Source organism: Triturus cristatus, chromosome 4_2 (genome assembly GCF_964204655.1).
Source record: "Triturus cristatus chromosome 4_2, aTriCri1.1, whole genome shotgun sequence".
Lineage (NCBI taxonomy): Eukaryota > Metazoa > Chordata > Amphibia > Caudata > Salamandridae > Triturus > Triturus cristatus.
Window position 1 is genome coordinate 559,529,387 of NC_140586.1, and position 21,560 is coordinate 559,550,946.

The window sequence follows — 21,560 nt, forward strand, 5'->3', positions numbered from 1 at the left end:
TCTGATTCAGCTATGCCTCATCCATACTCACCTTTGACCTGTTTTCAGCCTGACTCTGTCCCTGACACCACCTGCATAAACATTAGAACACAAAGCTAAATTTGAGACATTGTAGGCTGCGTAAACATGCAGAGTCAACTTGCTCGAAGGTTTTCAGGCAATAGTTAATCCTTAAGTGAAGTCTACTCAGAATAGCACCTTTTGCTGTTCAGCCTTAAAACGTAGAAATTGCACAAGACACCAAGGCTGTCAGATTGTGTGTTCTTTCCAAAGTTCTATTTACCTCTGGGTGTTCCTTGTTTGTGATCTTCCCTATAAAAACCCATGTAGCCATTGTTCAAGTGTGCTCCTTTCCTTGAGTAACTCCATGGTGCTCGTTGGATGGAGACCCATTCTGAATGCTTAATAAATTACCTATGGTTTGTACTTCGCTCCACTGTTGATTCCTCCTTATTTGGTAAAAAACACGTGGCGAAGTGGTGAGCCCTGCACCAGCAGGTTATAGATTAATTTGCTCCACACACGCTCTTAAAAATGTTAGAGAACGCTGGCCACGATAAACTGAAAGTTATTTGTATATTCTATGTTTACTATTCAAATTACACGCACGAGCTACAGGAAACATTGATTACAAAATGGGCCAAGACTTCCGCTTTCTGTGCACACACTTGACTGTGGGCGGGATTAACAGAATACTAGAGGCCCGTTGCAAACTCCATCCCAAAGTACGTGTTCTATTGGAATCAAAAAGGTGCCCAGTGTGTTCCCGAAGTGCGAGAGTTAGGCCTAATATCCTGGCAGTCATTGTCATAAAGAAAAAGCTAAGTTAACCCATTTCTGACAGCTGCATTTCATAAGCTTATAGGAAGATTTGGCAGAGACATATAAGTATTCAATTTTCTTGTGGGGACTATAAAAGAATCACATTTTGTTTTACTCTGCCCCAGTTGATGTGCTTAAAAAATACATTAAAACCTGTAGACCATCACAATTCAGGTGTTAACGGTTAACCATTCATTGTGATTTAAACTAGCTTGTAAGAATATTTTCCCTCCAACATAGCCCCATACAGATACACACTACTATCACCTTTACCTTCCAATCTGAACTATATACCATGTCAATTATACAAATTCATAATCTTGGTAAAAACTTGTTTTCTATTTCAAAATACCATATTGAAAATACTCAATTTGTTTTTTAAAGAATTGATGGTAAATTTGATGGGAACTTGCTAAGTCTCTTTTCAAGCTCTAGATTTGGTCAGAAAACCTACATTGACTACATTTTTTGTTAGCATCGCATACTGGTAAGGAGTTGGATTATGTACTTTTCAAAACAATTATCAACCCCATCCTTGAAAGGTTACCTATTAAAAAGTAAATCCTCATTATTTTTCAGATTCTTCTTAAAATCCCAGCGGTACCACTGGGATTTAGCTTTGCAAGTCTTAACAAGCAAAATTATTTAAAGTCAACTGCCAAATCAGATGAGCTATCCAGCAGTAGATAATAAAGATATGAGTAACCATTAAGGTTTTTCAACTTTCTCAATTGTGCCAGTATCCTAGTTTACATAACAAAGGACTAATTTATATGTTGGAAGAAGAAGTAAAGGCAGTCAGGGTGGTAGAGGGACTCTATGTCAGCCACCCTACCTTTACTCTGCCCACCTGTCCTGATGAAATGAACATCACCCGGCCAAGCATTTCTGAAACTTATCAGAATGTTTTGCTGTACATTTATGACTAGGTGAGGGGTCCTTGCCTCCATGAAAGAGGTCACAGATTCTCTAGTTTTGTTTAAGGGACTGGGGACAGAAACTTATGCGGTTAGCTTGAAAGTGTTGCATCCACAGCATAGAGGTTATTGCTAAAACCCCAAATGACTTATGGCTCCTCTTTTCTTGGTTTCTTAATTTGTGTTGGAGGGTGAACCTTTTGGCACAAGGATAAGGTTCCTATTCTGGAGTAATGCGGGCCCCTTTAAATACAAACTCCTCTGCCTACTACATCAGTGAGTGATCCTGGATATGGAGAACATGATAAACAAGTGAGACAGAAGACTGTGGTTTGAGGTCTGTGGTATGGGGCACTTGCAGCAGCTCTTTCTGCAGGTTTCTTATTACACATCTTTTCAGAATCTCCAAATTATTGTTAAATGCTTATGTGGGAGGAGGTGTGCCAATGGATTTGGCCCCTATTTAAAGGGGTGATAACTATTATTAAGACACAATTTATGTCCAACAAACAATAGCCTGGTAAAGATGGTAACACAAAAAAAATAACACAAACGGATGAGGTATTCTGAAGTGGGTAAAGTGCAACCTGGATCTTTCTAATCTCTCCCGCCCCCCAAAAAAATGGTTTGCATTACAAACTATGTAATTCTAATTAATCCTCACATAAATACTAAAAAGAGAGAGCAGCGCTGGGACCCCACCACAATATTTATTGAACAAATTTCTTTAGGAAAAATCTGCCATAGGTTACCTGAGAAGAAAAGGCTACAAAACACAAAGTAAACTCCAATCCCACATGTTGTGCTTCATCCTGACCTCCTTAACTCATAAGTGCTAATTGCATATTGCTTAAAAGGTGTACTATGTGCATACACAATGGTGGGCTTCTCGTAATGAGGTCCTAAGTATCGCACAAAGGATCATTCACTACAAAACCAACAGATGGAACTGCTAGTTGTTACCTTGCAAACCATACACATTTTTAGATGTATATACAAATTACTCTTGAAAAACAGTATAGTTTCCAAAGTACCATTTTTATTCTCACACGAACCGTTTAACATTTTTAATTCTCCAACCATGATGTGCAAATACTGCCATGCTAAAACATTAGTAAACTTAAGTTTTCATAAAAGTGTCATTAAATTCATTTAAACAGCAGCTTGGCCTTAACCACACAATGTCCAGTGGTGGTTGTTTGGCTAGTGTTTGTAAAACTACTTACAAAAACACTTGCATGGATATTCACAATGAGTGAGTCAGTTTTCACAGCTTTGTAAAAAAGATAAGGAAGTTCTTACGGTAGCACAGTGAACGCCGTCAGTCAGAGACCTATGCTGGGGAGCAGATTTGGTGTCTCATGGCAAAGATCCTTGGAGTTTAAGTGCACTGCTGAAATGAAACTGTCTCCGTCGTGGAGCAAGACACAACTCTCACACCATAGCGTTCATATCGGAATCACAAACTAGCACAACTAGCTCCAGTTAGCAATGACTATGTTCTTGCCTAACTGTACAGATGCCAGAGTATGTGCTGATGGTTGAGGTGTTAATGAAGGCATAGTTAAAAAAAAAAGACACAAATCCTGAAGGTGCGGTTGATAAAAAGTGGTGAAATGGCTACAGTGGTATATTGTTAAATATTGCCGCCGTAAAGAAACTATGAATCATTAGTGTGAGAGATTTTCTTCCACAACAATGTTTTTAAATTGTTTAATATCAAGGAGTGTTCCATTTCCATCTGGTGTGCTGTGACTGTAAGTGCAGTGCACGAATATAGCTGTTTCTCCAGTTCGTCTCTGATTTCTGTAGGAGCACCACGAAGCAGGTAGTCCTTAAGCAACTGGCACACCTTAGCCAGATTTGGCTGAATCACTTGTGAAGTGCACTTCATTTTCTTTTTGTCACAAACAGTCCTGCAGTCTGTGCCATAAACACAGTCCATATCAGAGCCACAGTGACGATCTTTCATCAGTTCCTTTAGGTTAGTTTCTGGCTCAATTTTTCTCAAGTCCACCATTTTTAAGTCATATTTGTCATTGTAGCCTAGGTTTTTGGCACTCATATCGCACATAAGAAAATTACCATATGGTCCATGAAATATGTCTTCCACAAATTCTAGGAGTCCAATGGCAATCTTAGCCTTCCGTGGCCACGATGGTGTAAACCACTGGTCCATGCTCCTCCGAAGACCTGAGGGGATAAAAATCTCCATGATCCAGGGAAGGCTCACTCCATACAGAGAGGTATACTCCACACGTTCCATCATGTAAACATCCCCACAGAAGCCCAGCAGTTTGGGTGTGTGCTCTTTATCCTGAAGGATTACCATCAGGAGGAACTCGTTCAGTTGTACAAGCGCCCATGCAGACTTCGCCTCTGGCAGGGAAACATGACCATCTTTATTTCCATCAGCAACCGACAGAATAAGATTGACCAACTCGGGGAGATTGCCCTGATCTCCCAACTTTGCCTAGAAAAAAACAGAACAGCATTTTTATATTATTTCTGAACATTTTCATCAGCACCTCAAGCAAACAGGTTTTCAGATGTTGAACATGAAATACTGTCTATTTGTGATGGAGTTGCATGTCGAGCTAGAAATTAAAATGTAGGCTTAGCAGATGGATGTACCACTTACTTAGAATGTAGCTATTTAATCAATGTAAGTGATGCTGCAAAAAATGTGCCTTTGAGACAAGCAAATCAAAAATAAGTGTTGGATACACATACATCAAAGTCAAAATGTAAAGTCTATTACACATTCCTTTTTTTAAAAAAAAACTTAAAATCAATTTTATTAACGTAAAATCAGCAAACAGTAAACACTACTCTGCAATCTATGATAAAAACAAAAATGAGGGAGCGCTAGGTGGCGCACTGCAAGATGGCCGCACTGATGTGAGGCTCCCGATGCTCGACCCCTCGCATCCGGCCTTTCTCCGAGTTCCGCTGACCTAGCAGCGCCCCGGAGGTCCCCATCTGCTGCGGGACCGGGGCTCTACCATCGGTGACATTCTTGGCCGTCTACATGCTCCCTGGCCCGAGTTTTGCCGACTTTCGCTTAGCGGCCGCGAGGGACGCGGCTGGCTGGATCTGAGGCCGGCGCCGGGGGCTACGCGAGACCGCGGCGCCCGAGGGGGGCACGGGCCGTGTGGCCGGCGGCGACTGGTCTAACAGCGCGGGACCCGCGGAAGAGGGTCCCGGTCCTGTCCGGAGCTGCTGATCCCTGATCCCGGTTTGGAGGGGTGCATGCTGTGCCCACGGGACTCCTGAGCCCTGCAGGGATCCCGAGACAACGCCGATCCGAGGAGAGAGGCGCGCACCTGAGTGAGCGGCCCCGTGGGGCCGGGCCTGGATTCCTCCTTGTGGTGACCTAGAACTGGCGCAGACAGCGTGTAGCACCCACAACAGGTACTGGCGTCGGCGGTTGGCGGCGGGGGCCCATCGCCACACGGGGGTCCATGTGCCCCCCCCCCGTTGCCGCCTGGGCAGAGAGGGCCCCCTATTTCCTCCCCCCTCCTTGGGGGGGGTTTAGTTGCAGATCGCGGCGGGGAGCGCCGCTGGAGTATGCCCGGGAGGCCGCTGTGGGGGCTTGACTGGACACGGGCCCTGTGCCTGAGATAACGGTGGGACTAGACCACGCCGGATCACCTTTACGCGGGGCTGCGGCACCCCCGGTGGTCTCTTGGCCCGCCGCAGCGGGAGGAGGGCACCGCTCCTGCCCCTCGAATCCGCACCAGCTGGCTGTTGGGACACTGGGACGACGAGCCACACAGCGCCTGGGCACCGGCGCACGTGCCCCGAGGGCAGTCATGGGCAAGGAAAGGGGTGCCAAGTCGGCGGCCGCGCCCCACCAGACCAAGATTGACTGTTTCACGACCTCCGAGCCCCCGGTGTTGGGGGGGAGGCGGCGCCGACTCCCGGCACGGACCTTGCCGCCATTCTGCAGGCCATCACCGCCTCCCGCACGTCCTTGGAGGGGATGGTCGGGGAGGTGAAGGTGGACGTGGCGCTCCTACGACAAGATCTCCGCAATGCCACGGCCCGCATCACCGAGACGGAGTCCCGAATTTCGACCGCGGAGGACGACATCCGGCAGCTCCAGGATCAGGTCCGGGAGCTCACGACCCATTCCAAGGAACTGCACCGGCGGGCGGAGGATGCCGAAAACCGGGCCCGCCGCAACAACCTCCGCCTGGTGGGCTTTCCGGAGGGGGTCGAATCTGGCCGCACCGACGACTTTCTAGAGAAGTGGTTCAAGTCCTGGATGCCGGCGGCCAGCTTGTCCACCTGGTTCGTAGTGGAAAGAGCGCACCGGTCGCTGGCCGCCAAACCTCCGGTGGGGGCCCCACCGCGCCCCTTCATCCTGCGGATCCTCAATTTCAGAGACAGAGATGCTATTCTGAAGGAGGCGCGAGTGCAGTCTCCTCTGTCCTTCAATAACCACACCATCATGGTTTTCCCCGACTACACCCGGGAGGTTCAAGAGCAACGCCGCTCATACCTGGAGGTGAAACATAAGATGCGCTCCTTGGGTCTTCGCTACCAACTTCAATTCCCGGCCCGCCTCCGCGTGGTCTTTCAGGATAAGACCCTGTTTTTCGACACTCCCCGGGCGGCCTGGACTTGGCTCACTGAGGAACGACCCCTGCGCCAATCTGGGCGGGCGTCCCCGGCTCGGAGGCCTTTGGACCTGGATACAACCAGACCTCCTCGCCCACGCCGCAGGAGACGCACACAGTCCCGGCGGCCCCGGGGGGGGGTTGGCAGCTGGGCCTCGCTCCACGAGCATGTCGGGCAGGAGGCCGAGGGACTCGTCTGCCTCATCCGGGACATCCTCTCAGGCGGCTGGGGGCCTCCGGAGCCGGTCACCGCGCCCGCCGGACACGTCCCTGACCCCCCTCATCGCGCCTGTGGACCTTTCTGATCTCTCCCGCAGCCCGGCCATTTGACTCTGGGTGGTCTTCTGTCTTGGCAGCAGCTCTGGCGGCCCGGTCCCGCGGCTGAGGCCTCCGCCACGGTCCTGGACTCAGCGGATCTCCGCTCAGGGGTAGTAGTCTAGGCCGGAACACTTGCATCCGTACTTCTGGAGGGGTCCACCACGCTCTTGACACCCGAGCGTTTCGCTTGGGGCTTTTGTAATAGTTGTTGAAGTTAGGGCGACAGATGCTTCAGTTCTCGAAGTGTAGGGTGGGGGGTTGGGGGTTGGGGCGTGGGTTTTGTTGGATGTTCCTCCTAGGGAGGGTGGTCCTCTTCGTTTGTGTCTGGTTTTTCCTGGGTGCGCCGCATCGCTGCTTCCTGCGAACGTTACCGCAAAGCTCCGCGCTTGCTTACACACACGACCTGCTGCTGCCCGCTCCCGTCTTGGCGCCCCTTGGCTTCCTCCCGCGGGCGTCACTGCAGCGCTCCGCGCTGGCTCACACACACGGTCTGCTGCCACCCGCTCCCAGCCTGGCACCCCTGGCCCCCTATTGCCTGTCCCCTGCCTTCCCCATGGGTCCTGGCCCCTGCGCGCCGGTGCGGCATGAGGTCCTCCTGGCTCCCCTGGGGTGGCTCCGACCCTGCGGCGTCCCATTGCGCCCGTTGTATCTATGGCTGACTTAGCCCCCAGGGCGCAGCTGCGTATCCTGTCCTGGAATGTGAACGGCCTGCTGGATAGGCTTAAGCGCACGGCGGTCCTTAAGTATGCTCAGCGCGTTGGGGCCGACGTCCTCCTCCTTCAGGAGACCCATCTCCTTGGGGAAAAATGCCCTTTCTTGGCGCGTTACGGGTACGACCGGGTGTGGCACTCGGGGTTTTCCCGTGGTTCCCGCGGGGTGGCGGTCCTGCTGCGTCGTTCCTTCCCCTTCGTCCTTCAGAGGGTGGCCCGTGTGCCCCATGGAATCGGGATTGCTATTTGTGGTACACTGGAGGGTCGCCCGGTCAGCTTCCTTTCGCTCTATGTGCCTCCCTCGGGATTGTCGCAGGCTTTATCCCACGCTGCCTCGTTGTTGGACTCTCTCCCCGTGGGCACTACCGTGCTTGGGGGCGACTTTAACGCGGTCCTGGCCCCACAGCTGGATTCGTCGGGACCGATTTCGGATTCCCGCGCCGCGCGGGCAAGACAGCTGGCGGGATGGGCGGAGGCCCAGGGCCTCTGCGACGCCTGGAGGCTCTGGCACCCTCACGATCGTCAATACACCCACACTTCAGCCGCTCACCACTCTCACGCCCGTATTGATGTGATTTTTGTCCCTCCCACCGAGTGCGGAGGCGTTCAGGATGCCCGCATCCTTCCCAGGGGCATTTCGGATCACTCACCAGTCCTCCTGGGTCTGGGCCCCCCGCCTCACGCGGCTAGGCCGGTGTGGAGGTTCAGCGCCTGGTTCCTCCAGGATAAGACATTGCGGGAGGCGGTTGGCACTGAGCTTACTCATTGTTACGGTGCCAATGAGGGCTCCGTTTCGTCGGCGGGCACCCTCTGGGAGGCTTGCAAGGCAACCATCAGGGGGGCGGCCAAGGCACATGTGGTGCGGCACCGCCAGACACAGCTGCGGCAGCTCACTGCATGCGAAGCCCGGGCGCTGCGGCTGGAGCAGTCGCTCTCCGAGCACGACGACCCGGCGGTGGACCGACAGTTGCGGCTCCTTCGTCAGGAGATTTGTCAGCGGTCCCTCGAGGCGGCCAAGCTTCTTTGGCAGTCCTCGGTAGCGAGGGTGTATGGCTGGGGGGACAAGAACGGCGCACTGTTGCACCGCCTGGCCACTTACCCCAGGGCGTCGCGCATCATTCCGGCGATTACCGACTCGTCGGGGGTGCTCCAGTCCTCCTCCGTGGCGATGGCAGCGGCATTTGCCCAGTTCTATTCTCAGCTCTACCGAGCGTGTGCGCCGGACCTTTCTCTGGACGCCCTGCTCGCGCCCGGGAACGCCTGCTTGGCCCGGCTTCGGCCGGACGAAATGGAGAGCCTGGAGGCCCCCATCTCCGTCGAAGAAATCGGGGAGGCAATCGGGCGTACGTCAGCGGGGAAGACACCAGGCCCGGACGGCTTTCCTCAGGAATTCTTTGCGGCCTATAGGGACACCCTGGTCCCGCGGCTGAGAGCTCACTATGCGGAGGCGCTTGAGAGGGGTTCCTTCCCCCCGGAGTCTGATCTGGCCACGATTTTGGTTTTGCCAAAATCCACGCCGCCGTCCACCGATAGAGCTGCCTACCGCCCAATTTCGCTCATCAACACCGATGTGAAGCTCTATGCGGCGGTCTTGGCCCAGCGGCTTAGGCCCCTGTTGTCTACCTTGGTCCACCCGGATCAATGTGGCTTCATGCCCGCTCGGGGCACGCGCCATTGTCTGCGCCGTCTCCATGTGGCCTTGGCCCACCGCCAGCGTCTGACCCCGTACCTCGCTCTACTCCTCGTCGACTTCGAAAAGGCTTTCGATTCGGTGGGGTGGACTTACCTCTTCGACGTCCTGTCCCGCATGGGCTTTGGCCCTCGGTTCGTGGGGATGGTGCGAGTCCTCTATGCCCGGCCCCGTGCCAGAGTATTGGTTAATGGTGCGTTGTCAAGGCCCTTTTGGATCGGCCGGGGGACGAGGCAGGGTTGCCCACTGTCGCCCCTTCTCTTCGCTCTGGCGATGGAACCTCTGGCCGCCCTGATTAGATCTGACCCCCTCCTTCGGGGGTGGGAATGGCCTGGCCTGGAAGCCGACAAAATCGCCCTCTATGCGGATGATGTCCTACTATACCTTGGGGACCCAGCGCGCTCCGGACCGCGTGCACTATCCATTCTGAGCCGTTTCGGCCGGGCGTCGGGTCTCTCCCTCAACCCGCGGAAGTCGGTCCTGGTTCCGTTGCACCCCTCCAGGGAATGCTTTGACTGGCAGGAGACCATCCCTCTGCGCCGCTTATCATTTCAGTACCTGGGCATCTGGGTCTCCCTCCTCCCGGAGCTGAGCTGGGCGCTCAACGTCGCCCCCCTGGTCAAGAGAGCCAAGGTCGACCTGGCGCGATGGCAACAGCTGCCCCTTAACCCGCTAGGGAGGGTCGCCCTCTACAAAATGATGATCCTTCCCCGGTTTCTGTACGTATTGCAAAACGCCCCCCTCTCCTTTCCGCGACCGTGGTTCTGCGAACTAGACGGGATGGCGACGAGATTCCTCTGGGGCGAGGGGAGGCGGCGGCTGGCTCTGTCGACGTGCCGCATACCCACCTTTGACGGGGGCCTGGGCATGTCTGATCTTTACCTCTACTACATGGCCACCCGCCTCCTGGTCATTCACGACTGGTTTGGAGGGGGTTGGTCCGACCCGGCCTACAGGGTGGAACTTAACGGCTTGGGTTTCTCCGATATCCAAGATCGCCTGTACGGCGCCCCCATCCCTGCTTCTTGCCCGGACATCACCAGGGCTGTATTCCTGTCCTGGCGAGCGGTGCTCCGCCTCACCCGATGGACGGGACGGTTGACCCGGGTCACTCCCCTGTGGCACGGGACGTGGTTGCGGGAGGTCACAAAGCTGGAAGGCTTCAAATCATGGGACCTCATCGGCATTTCCCAACTGGGGGACATCTGGCGGGGGGGGCGGATTTGTTCCTTTTCAGAGCTGCAGGCGCGTTTTTCCCTTCACTCCTCTCAATTTTATAGATACCTCCAGCTGCGCCATGCCATACGCACCTACACCCCACTGGACGTCCGGCTGCCAGACCACAGCCCCCCGGAGGCTCAGGTCCTGCTGGGCAACCTGGGGAGGGGGGGCATTTCCAGGATTTACCGCTCCCTCGTCAATTGCACCCCTACATCCCTTGCGGGTCTTAAGGAGCGCTGGGAGGGATGGGTGGGTCCCCTGGATGAGGCCGACTGGCGGGACGCCCTTATGGCCCCCCGCTTGGTGACGGCCTCCGCTAAGCTGCGACTCATCCAAATCTATTATCTCCATGCGGCGTACCTCACACCGGCTCGCCTTCACCGTGCGGGCCTCTCCGGGGACGCGGCCTGCCCCCGATGTGGTTCCGAGCCGGCAGACTTCCTGCATATGGTGTGGTCCTGCCCTGCCCTGGAGGGGTTCTGGAGAGGCATTGAAACCGAGCTTACGGAGGTCCTGGGGTGGGAGGTGCCACACGACCCCCGACACTCGCTGCTGGGCATCACAGATGGCTTAGATGGCACGCGTTCAGAGCAGCTGTTTCTCATGACGGCCTTGATGGTGGCCAAGCGCGACATTGCAGCGGCATGGAAGCAGCCGTTGCCGCCAAGTGTGGCTAAATGGGGAGCTGGGGTGGACTGGTGCGCGGCGCAGGAGCGGACTCTCTATCGGGCACGAGGATGCCCCAAGAAATACCGGAAAGTTTGAGGGAAGTGGCTAGGCAACATACTTTAGTAGGGCGGTTCGGGGGGTGGAGGGGGGCTTCTGGGGGCGGGGGGGAACGGGGGGTGCTTCCTAATGTATTGCTGTGTGGTACTGCTTCGGAATACCAGACTGTTTCTGTTGTTGTACTGTTTAAAACAATAAAAACTTGTTTATCAAAAAAAAAAAAAAAATGAACAATTTTGTGCACAGATTTTCTCAGGTTCAAACTGTAGGAGTATTTACGGTAAAAGATAGACAGAAGAAGCGAACAAACAGTGAGTAAAGGAGAGAGAAGAAAAGAGATAATACAGAATTAGAACATAACACCTGAAGGCATGTTATTCACTTCTATACTCCATTAGTGAAAAATCTGCATTGAGTAGTTGTAAGGAAGTAAGTTATCAGTCGGGAAGGATGTGAGGATGTGAAACATGCTGGCTCCCCCTATGCATGGCACAGCTCCTGTGTCCCACAGAGGAGCCCGCTTCCTTTCGGCCAATAACAAGCATGGGTGGGAGCAGGAACTAAACTTTCTGAAGAACACAGGCTATAGGAGAACCGCCCAGCACCATTTCCCCAGGTCTTCTGTCCCCATGGAGAAGCAGGCCATTAGCACAGCACAATGGTGTTCATGACATTTTTTTCTGCCCGCTTCTCTGTGATGGTCCCTTGTAACTGGGGGCCCCCAGGGAAAAGTGCAACACATAACGCACGCCATCTCACCGCATCAGTTTCCTGCTTGCATCAATCCATGAGGCCCTTGGCCTTCCCCAGGCGTCTTGGGACTAGGGGTGATTGGGAGCCACACACAAGTTCCCTGGGGACGTTCCCCAGCATTGCTGGCAACTCTCCCACCAAGGCTTCTGAAATTTTGCAAGTTGCTGGGAACTGATTTGTCACTACTCTCACTATGATGAGGAGAAGCTCAGGTCTGATCCTCTGCTCTTTAGCTCCCTGCTCCGAACCGGGCCTCTGTCGGCGCCTGTTGTTTTTCTCAGACAGAGGTCACTTTCAGCAGCACCCCTAGCCCTCAAAGCAGAATACCCTGCCTACCTGCACTCTTGAGATCCCACAGCCTCCTTTGCCACTTGCAGGGCATCTGTGCGCATCAGAGTCGGGGGGGGGGGGGCGGTTGCACTCTGATGAGGGTTACCCCTCTACCATCCCAGTCCTCAGATGTTTCAGGGGAACCCTTCTCCTCCAGGATTACCTAGCCGGTCTACCCCTCTACTGTCCCTCAGCAAGAGTAAGGATTTAAAAATTGTCTGGTGTTTTCAGTACAGCAATTATAGCCGCTAAATATACACATATTGACGTGTAGGCAAGGCCTCACATTTGTAGCTGTAGTACGTAATAAATAATAGTTTGTACAGTGACCTCTAAGGGCTGGATGTTGAAATGATACTTGTAATGAACAAAGGATTTCTATTTAGCTGCATAACATGCTTTAGGGATTAGTTTCTAACTTCTTTTCATTTTTACATGCAGTCTTCTGATATTTTAGGACATTAGGTGTCTAATAGCAAGATTGTGCTCTCCGGGGTTGGGATGTAATAACTGAACCTGATAGTATGTGAGCAAAACCGAATGCAGTTGTAGCTTCTCCTGAGGAGTTGAAGGGGGGACTGATATGGGCTCTTGAGCCCAGACTGGAGCTTTGAGGATTAGTCAGTTCATATTTTGTTGCATTTTCCGGATGAAAAACAAAACCAGTGGTAGCGGGGGAAGGCACATGCAAATATTCCTAACCAGTTGATCCAGAGGGCCCCCCTCCTCAGGCCACTTATGGCCCCGGGGACCCCATCCCCCGGCGCCGGCCTTTGTTTTTTATGATTTAAAAAAAATATATATTTATAGAAACACCTAGGACATGCTGGACATACCGTATATACCTATCACCATGATGATTTGCGTGATATTCATTAAAAGGCGACAATGAATTCATGTGGAATGTATTTACACCGCTAGTGAAGCTCTGACGTGTCTGACGCCCTACCGTGCCCAATCCCGGCACCCCCGCCGGTGGGTTCTCTCCAAGTAGACACCCTTGTTGTTTATTTATACAAACATGAGTAGCTATTGACGGGCACATTTAATATACACACACACCAAGCCATTCAAAGGGGATTCGACAAAAATTCGACCAAACTATGCAAGAAACCCCTCTCACGGTTAATAAAACACACATCCACCGCCGGGGGGGGGGGGGGGCGGGGGGGGGGGGATCTCATCTATTTGTGGGCCTATTGTTTTCTACATGTACATTCCAAAACATATGTTTAGAAAGATGTTAAAAGCGACTTTATTCTAATCTGTATCCCCTTGGATGCCTATAGCAGTCTGAGCACTGAGATACCCTGATGGGGTGATTCAGGCACTTTATAAATAAATGAAAAAAAAAAATATCACATATTCTGTTTGACATGTGATACGGTCTCAAGTTATTTTGCCTTCAAAGTTTACATGGTCCTTTTTGATTACACCATGGACATATGCTTTACATGATCCACTTCAAAAATCAATTTTCCTTGTACTTAACCATTTGGTGCATTCCATACTGAATCTGCACATGTACCCCTGGTCTGTTCTCTGATTCCGTTTACATCTCAAATTTTCAATTAAGAAATCCTCTCTCTTTATTAGTATTACTCTGTTCAATTAATCATAAAGCACCATTTGTGGGTATCCTCGTTCACAAAATCTACCGCTCAGACATGCTGCTTCTTTTTCTTAAATTATTTATCTGAACAGCATATCCTGCGATCTCTAAACAGCGTACTATACGGGATACTCTATTTCAGCGGTTTGGGATGGCCACTATGCGTGTGTAATGTGCAAAATTCTTCCTGTTGCCTTTCTGTGTACTTGTGTGCATAAATCTCCAATATTTAAATAGATAGCAACATACAGTAAGTCAATGCTTAGTGCACTCATATTGTTTTCAAAGTGGAAATTGTATTCATTCGCATTCAACATCTCAATAAAGGTCTAAAATAGCTTTTGATTTCTGTCCCAGATCAGAAACTGATAATCGATAAACCTTGTCCAGAGAACCACATAGTCCAATAGTTTTGATTTCTTTCCTGCCAAGGCAACTTCCTTTTCCCACCACCCCATGAAGAGGTTGGGGCAAGTTGGGTGAAAGGAAGTGCCCATCACAGTGCCTTGCGTCTGTAGATATAGTATACCGTGACCATGAAAATATTGTGGGTTGGGCAATATCCCAATATTTTGAGTACCGTATCTGTATGCCCAGGATGAATTATAGATCTTGCTAGTAGAAAGTATTTCCAAGTTCCTATAACATAATTATGTTGACTAGAAGTATATAAACAGGCTACATTAAGATTAGCCATAATGTAGGTGTCATTCCATGGGCTATTGTTAATTTTGAGTAGGAAACACAAAGTGTCCCTTACATATGAAGGCAAACCTGTAACATATTCTGAGAGGACAAAATCCAGATACAAATAAGTATTCTCAATAAACGATACAATTGAGGTAAAAATTGGCTTGTCGAGAGGAAGCGGGTGTTCAGTTTTTATGCACTTTTGTCAGGAAATGTATAATTGGTGTGATGGTATGAATTACTGCAAGTTATCTAAATTACTCAAACAAGGCATGTTTTTACTATTCCTGCAGCATTTAGTGATACTCCCTTTTGAATGATTGGAATAGATTTGTCAATAATTTTTCCATCTCCAGTTGTCTAAATGCTTCTTTCATATATGTTGATTTATTCATCACAACTATATTAATTCCTTTATCAAAGACCTTAATAATTAAAGATTTCTAATTTCTTAGTCATTTTGCTTCTTTCCATTCCATCCAGGACTTTATCAATTGCCTTTATCTACTCTGGATTTCTTCCTTAATTTAATGATGCATTATACGATTGCTTCATGGAAAATGTGCTCTTTTTTTCCTGCTGATAGTTGTAGGCAAAATTTACTTTAAGGTTTATAGTTACCTCTACAGATCTTATTTGCTGTAATGCCCATTCTTTCAGAAATTTCTGTTCCTGCAAAATCCTTGGTGTCACCTGGTTTTCTTCATTTTCGGTTGCTAGATTTTCAAGATCCATCAGACCAGACCAGATCCATTCCTCTAAATTCTGTTTGATGGGTCACCCTGAATTTTTATAGATCAATTCTTAAATTCACATACTTAGGTTTAGCACAAGGGCAGAATGAAAGTCATTTGTTCAGTATCTTCTCTTGGTGTTTGAGCCAAATGCAGTGATACATTATATTTATTGCTAATGGATTAAGATTTGCTGTTTATACTCCTACTTCCGTTTGTTGGTCCATTTGGTTTTTTTGGTTGACTCCTTGCTATTGGTTTCCTCTTGCTCTTCCTTGTTTTGCACTTCCTCTTCCTTTGTCAAGGGATTACCTTTTCCCCTATGTCATGTGTTGTCATATGCAAAAGTCTCATCTTGTCTAATAAAACATTTGTTTCTAGGACCTTCAACTGCTGAGGAGCTGGGATCTGAGCATTCCTTTTCATCACTTGACCTTTTGTTTTTTTGTTATTTTGCCCTCAAATGTTCGTATTTCCTTGCAAAAGTATAAATGTAACCATACTCATAGTCTAGTTTATCATGAATGAATTTATAATCTTTTCTTTTTAATGTTTCCACGTCATGTTTTTTCCAGGTTTCTTTCCCTTTTTCTCAAAAGCTTTTATGCCTTCCCCTTGGACTTTCACTGTCTCTAATTCAACAGTGCTTTTATTTTAGTTGTTTGAAGATCCATCTTTCTTTTGGAGTGCTTTACTAGAATAAACAACTCAAACAGAGAGGCAACAATAGCAACAAGACCATAAGTAAACGAATTATTCTTGAGGCTTCTGTGTTGAAGATGTATGCTTCTTTATTGTACAAAGTCAGAAAACAACAGCGCAGCCAACGTGTTTCCCCCTCAACAGGGCTTCCTCAGGGCTGCAAATACAACACAACCAGATCAAAAACATTTTTTTTAAATGCGTTTCTATTAAAGTGCAGATGCAACAGGCAAATGCTCACAAAACATTTGAAAAATTCCAATCTAGTACACTTTGATACAAGAGATACCTGGATGATATGTCCAAATTGTGATAAAAATTACCGATCACATACAAAAGTATGTAGTCAGAAGATAAGTCTCACCAAAACTGTGAACAGACATGCATAGAGTAGAGAAAGAGTAAGAATATTTTAGCTAGACATAGCAATTTAAGATGTTAAAAAAAAAGGTTTTATACTGAAATAAAGTCACCAAAATCGTGAAAAAGCCACAAAGGGGGAAAGACCATGTAAAGTTTAAGAGACAAATCCCCAAAGAAAGACAAAAACACAAGAACTACTTAAAGACACAAACCAACCAAAGTGTGCTGTACATCCAAAGTAAGTAAGATGCCACAGATTCACCGCCACCCGTACCATAAATAGGTCACACTCAATGAACTTTATGGAAAACCGTCATTCAAAAGGTACCGATGACTTATCAATAATCATGCCTGAAACAAAACAAAAAAGAACAAAAAAAAGAGTACATCATCAAGAGTGCTTCCGTATCAAAAGGTAAGTAACTAAAAAAATGTGGTACCACAGAAAGTAATCTACCTTATAGTCGGAAGAGTCACATCTACCATCCAGACGTGACGTAAACCTAGCACTGGGACACAATGCCAGTTCCATACAGGAGTAGGGACCAGTCTGTCCTATCACATGGTCCTAAGATCACAAGGATGTGGTTTGGTACAAAAGCAAGAATTAAAAGTGAGAAAAAAATGTATTATTTAAAATCCATACACCATACAATGTGTAAAACATGCTATCGTTGGCCGTATCATTTTAATCTTTTAAGAATCTTTTTTCCCTGCCGACATCAAAAAGGCTTCTTCAAGTTCAAAGTCTGATACAGACAGAATATTGGTAGAATATGTTCATCTGGGGAGTCAAAACTAAACTTTATAATGTAAAATCTTGATTAAAGTTACAAACACCTATTACAAACTACTTTGAGGTAAGAAAACAATGGGGGCCCTTAAGGCAAGCTTGTCCCACATTTCATGTCCAATTAAAAGACATATCTTGCAAGGGACTTTAAACCAAGGGATATGGAGACTCCACAAGCAGAGACAAAAACATATGTCTCTTCACAGAATATATCTAATTTCAATGTGTGAGAAAAGGCTTTCTCCAATATGTCTAAGGTAATATAAGCCCTAACATATAAGGACACATTTCATTCTAATGCACCCGTAAAACTAACAGGAAGAGTGGGCAGTTACCCGATATGATGGTTTATGCAATGTTGCACCTCGCTCTATTAAACAGAAACATAGGCAAAGAAGGCCCAAAACGTACGTGGGCACATTTCATTACGATTGACCTGTAAAAATAACAAGGAGAACGAGCAATTAGACAATATGAAGGTCTATTCAAATGATGTGCCTCGCTATAGTAAACTACCATGTGTGGATCAATTGCCCTTATGACTATTATCATAATAGTCACGCAAGTATAAGTGGACCGTCTTCATGAGCACTGACTCATGTAAAAGTCCACGATAAGTGGGCAATTAAACAAAAACACCAATTAAATGACGTATGTACATCTCTGTACTCACAACAGCGTCAGCATTCAAGTATGTACATCACTGTATTAACAAACGTGTCAACGTCAAACACACACAAGCATGACTCTAGAAGGGAATACTACTTGAGAATACACCCACAGCTTACCCGTGTTTGGCCAAAATACATGTTTCTATCAGATTTGTAACGCCAAAACGGCTTCCGGGCTACCCGTATTGAATAGTCACGACGTTCCGGATTTTTTTTAACTTCAGCCAATGGCCGCGTTCAACATCACCCAAGATAGGAGGCCTTTCCTGGTCTCTTACTAAGACACTCCCAAACGTAACCAGGCTGCCAAAATGAAGTTGCGATGTAACTTTAGTTTCACAAAACTTTATTTATACAAACATACTGCAGGATAAAACTAATGGCAACCTCAAAAGTTGCCGCCAACAACAGAAAAAATAAAAGGATTTATTTGAAATGGTGATGGTAGACATGATTTGTCACACGCATCTGAAGAATAAATAGTCGGGCAAAAACAAGCACATAAACACCTATACCGCAAAGGAATCCACAAAAAGATGTCAAATTGAAGAAAAACCACGAATAGTAGAGGGTGATGACCATGACACCCATGACATTACTGGATATAGGGAATACTATTCGTCCGTCAAGATTACATAATTGCCAAGTCCAATTTTAAAGGTGGACTAATGTGGCAAACCATTTATCTTTTGTCATGAACCTATGTCTTGAACCAGACGAGGATGAGTGGCGGCCACTGGAGAAGAGAAAACACAAATAAACCATATGTAAACTGGCAAGCAGCATCCAAAATCACCTGTTTGATTATTTTTTTTTTTAAACAGACTTTATTAGGGCACAGAACAAAATGCAGTCAATCCCCTTCCCCAGTACTCCGCCCTCCAGCCAAATCAGGACGTAGTGCAGTGATCACCCCCACCAAACTGATCACAACTGTACAACAGTCACCCCAACAGTATCTGTGCCACAGGAGTAATCCAAAGTGCAAAATCACCTGTTTGATGACCATATCTATGTCACTCCTTCTTATTAAGAACAGGAGACATAAAGAATGAGGAGACATAGAAGTGAGTCTAGAAAAGAAAGAGAAAGGCTCAAAGAGAGACCAGAGACGTAATAAAATGTAATGGCAGCACATATCTCTAAAAGATGTTACTTATTGCCTTCAGTCATTACAGAAATGTACAATTTAACCGGAATAAATCATCATCAAATTGAACATACCAATCGCATTACTTGAGTGATAGAACATCACGACCATTCAAGGTACACATACTGATCTAGTAGCAGACGCAAATGCAGAGAACAAAATATAGAGGGGGAAGGCAAAATATGCAACAAAAAAGAAAGTAATATTGTTCAACATTAAAACAATATATCTATGAATTCCTATACATCTTCAAAACAAACAATGTTTCCTCAGATAACAAAAATAAGAATTAACAAACATCTCACCGCAGCAAAACAAATTACCCATAAAGAAACAACGTATTCCTTGACTAAACGTATTCCCACATTGATCATATACAAGAACGACACGTCGTCCTTGTATATGATCAATGTGGGAATTCGTTTAGTCAAGGGATACGTGGTTTGGGAGTGGCCTAGTGTGAGAAGTTGGCCTGGCATATGCTGGTCACTAGTTATAGTGGCCACCTTGCACCAGTCAAATTCGACTCTTATGGTAGATAGGTTTAAGACAACCTTTTAAAGAAAGCTATCCTAGTGGTAGCTGTGGAGAGCAGCCTTCAGGCTAAGTCTCTGAGGAATGTAAAGCAGCTTGTTTTACCTTATAATCTCTTGAATTACTAAATGAAAGGACACCACACAGGTGTATATATATATATAAAATATATATGTATTTATTACTAGACACACTCTACTAATCTCTTTATGAGATTAGAAGTCAGGAACATATGCACAAATCAATGTTTCACAACAAATTAAGTACTTATATGGCTGGGGCCCTAGGGGCGTACCAGACCATATACTAAAAAAGAGGGTTAGGAATGTCGACTTGCAAGGGGACAAGCCCTGGGACCTTTAGAATCGCTGGGGCCTCACTAATCAACCCAAGGCAGGTAAGTAAAGGACCCAAGGGAGACGCGGGCAGTGTGAGAACACAGCCGCGGGTTCCCTATTGATTTAAATGGAGCAAGTCGCGGTTGGATTTTTAAAGTTTTAGGGTACTTCGGGAGAGTCTACAAGCAAGCCACTTACAGGGTAAGTACTTCGAGGGCCAACACACACAGGAGCACTGGAGTGCACGAGTTACCTCACCCAGGGAAGCCGGGTGCACAGGTGTCTTTTGGTGTCGGGTCGCGGCGTCGTTTTCAATGGAAGCCGAAGAAGATTTGCTGCTGGTGAAGACTGGAGAAGTGTCCGGTGGACTCCAAGGCTGGATTCAGAAGAAGGAAGACCTGAAAGCAGAAGGGACAGTGTTCACAGTCACCTGCCAGTGACCCGGGGCCAGGAAGATGGATGCCCACGGTAGTCGGGTGATTTCAGGTGCTTCACGGGTGTCTTGACTCTTCAGCCACGAGGTCCAGGAGGCGTCGATGACGACCAGGAGCTGAGTCGTCATAGACTGAGGTGTCGGCAAACGGATTGGAGTCAACAAGCCTTGGCAACAGCAAGTCTCGTGGAAAGTGAAGAAAGTCAGCAGTGCAGACCAGCAAGGTCTGAGGGACTCACCCAGTGAGGGTAAGTCAGGGCAGGCCTGGAGCAACCAGGGGAGCCCTTTGGTTCGATGAGAAAGTCTTCAGGGGACCCACAAGTCAATGGGCAAGGGATCGCGAAGACGCCTCATGAGGATTCACTTTACAGGAGCCCACGGTCACTCGGGACGAGGTAGGCCACTGATCTTCGGTGGAAATCCTGCTGGAGGCTTGGACTACACGTGGTCCAATGCACAAGTTCGTAGAACGTCGTGAAGGGGTTGCACTCGACAATAGTGCACGGTACCCGGGTACTGCTGTCCCTCGTCACTCATGGGGTCCACTCGCCTCAGCTTTGCTGGGGACTCACAATGGCCGTCGAGAAGTCAGGAAATCCACTTCCAGGGCTGCAGGGACTTCAGACTCCGGCGGGAAAGTTTGCGACCGTTGATTCAAAGTTTTGCTGGCTGCCAAGCAGGGGAGTCACTCCTTGACTCCAAGGGAGATTCTTCAGTCTTCCAAAGGTAGTGGAACGTCGAAGGTCCAGGATTCTTCTTGTAGAGCGTCTAGTTTGCAATGGCAAGGGTTCCTTATCTTATACTAAAGGAACGGGAGGGACTAGCTCTATGACCTCTCCTATGGGAGGGTCAGGGGAGTGGGTGGTTACACCCACTTCCCTTTGTCCAGTTTCGCGCCAGAGCAGGGGCAGGTAGCCCCTGAAACGGTTTGAGCTGGCATATGCACAGAGGAGCCTACTGCTCCCCCAGTGCAGGACTTCAAAGCACTCTAGGAGTGCACCCACCCAGCCCCAATACACTAAATCCTGTTTGGAAGGTGGTGACACCTCCCTGTGACAGGATGCCTATTGTTGGGCCTCCTCCACTGCGAGTTTCAGTCAGCAGCAGGAGGGCAGCCCAGTGTCTGTGCTGGTGGCATCCATTTTGTGATGCCAGGCTCTTTCAGATTTCTACCGTGTTTCCACAGTAGGTACATGTCTATCCCTCTAGAAGGGTGGGATCATACTCCCACACCAGTTACTGGTGTGGGGGTTGGGGGGGTATGATTCCAAGGCGTTTGACACCAAACACAACAAGTTAGCATTTACCGCCAGGTTATAATGCACTTAAGAGTATATGGTTTAACCGCATCCACAAACAGCCACAGAGAATAGACTCTGCCAGCTGCAGAGGGGCCCTGCTCAGGCAGGAGCACCCCCTCACATGGAA

General features: G+C 48.2%; 1 protein-coding gene across 3 annotated transcripts in view; it reads right to left on the reverse strand.

Annotated features, from left to right (window-relative positions):
- Window positions 1–2,758: 2,758 nt before the first annotated feature.
- Window positions 2,759–21,560, reverse strand: part of DIPK1A (divergent protein kinase domain 1A) — a 440,304-nt gene continuing 421,502 nt past the window's right edge. For all 3 annotated transcript variants that reach the window (XM_085602195.1, XM_085602196.1, XM_085602194.1), the window contains one exon: window positions 2,759–4,212. In XM_085602195.1, the coding sequence (XP_085458321.1) occupies window positions 3,400–4,212 (813 nt within the window). In that variant the 3' untranslated portion in view covers window positions 2,759–3,399. The remainder of the gene's footprint in view (window positions 4,213–21,560) is intronic.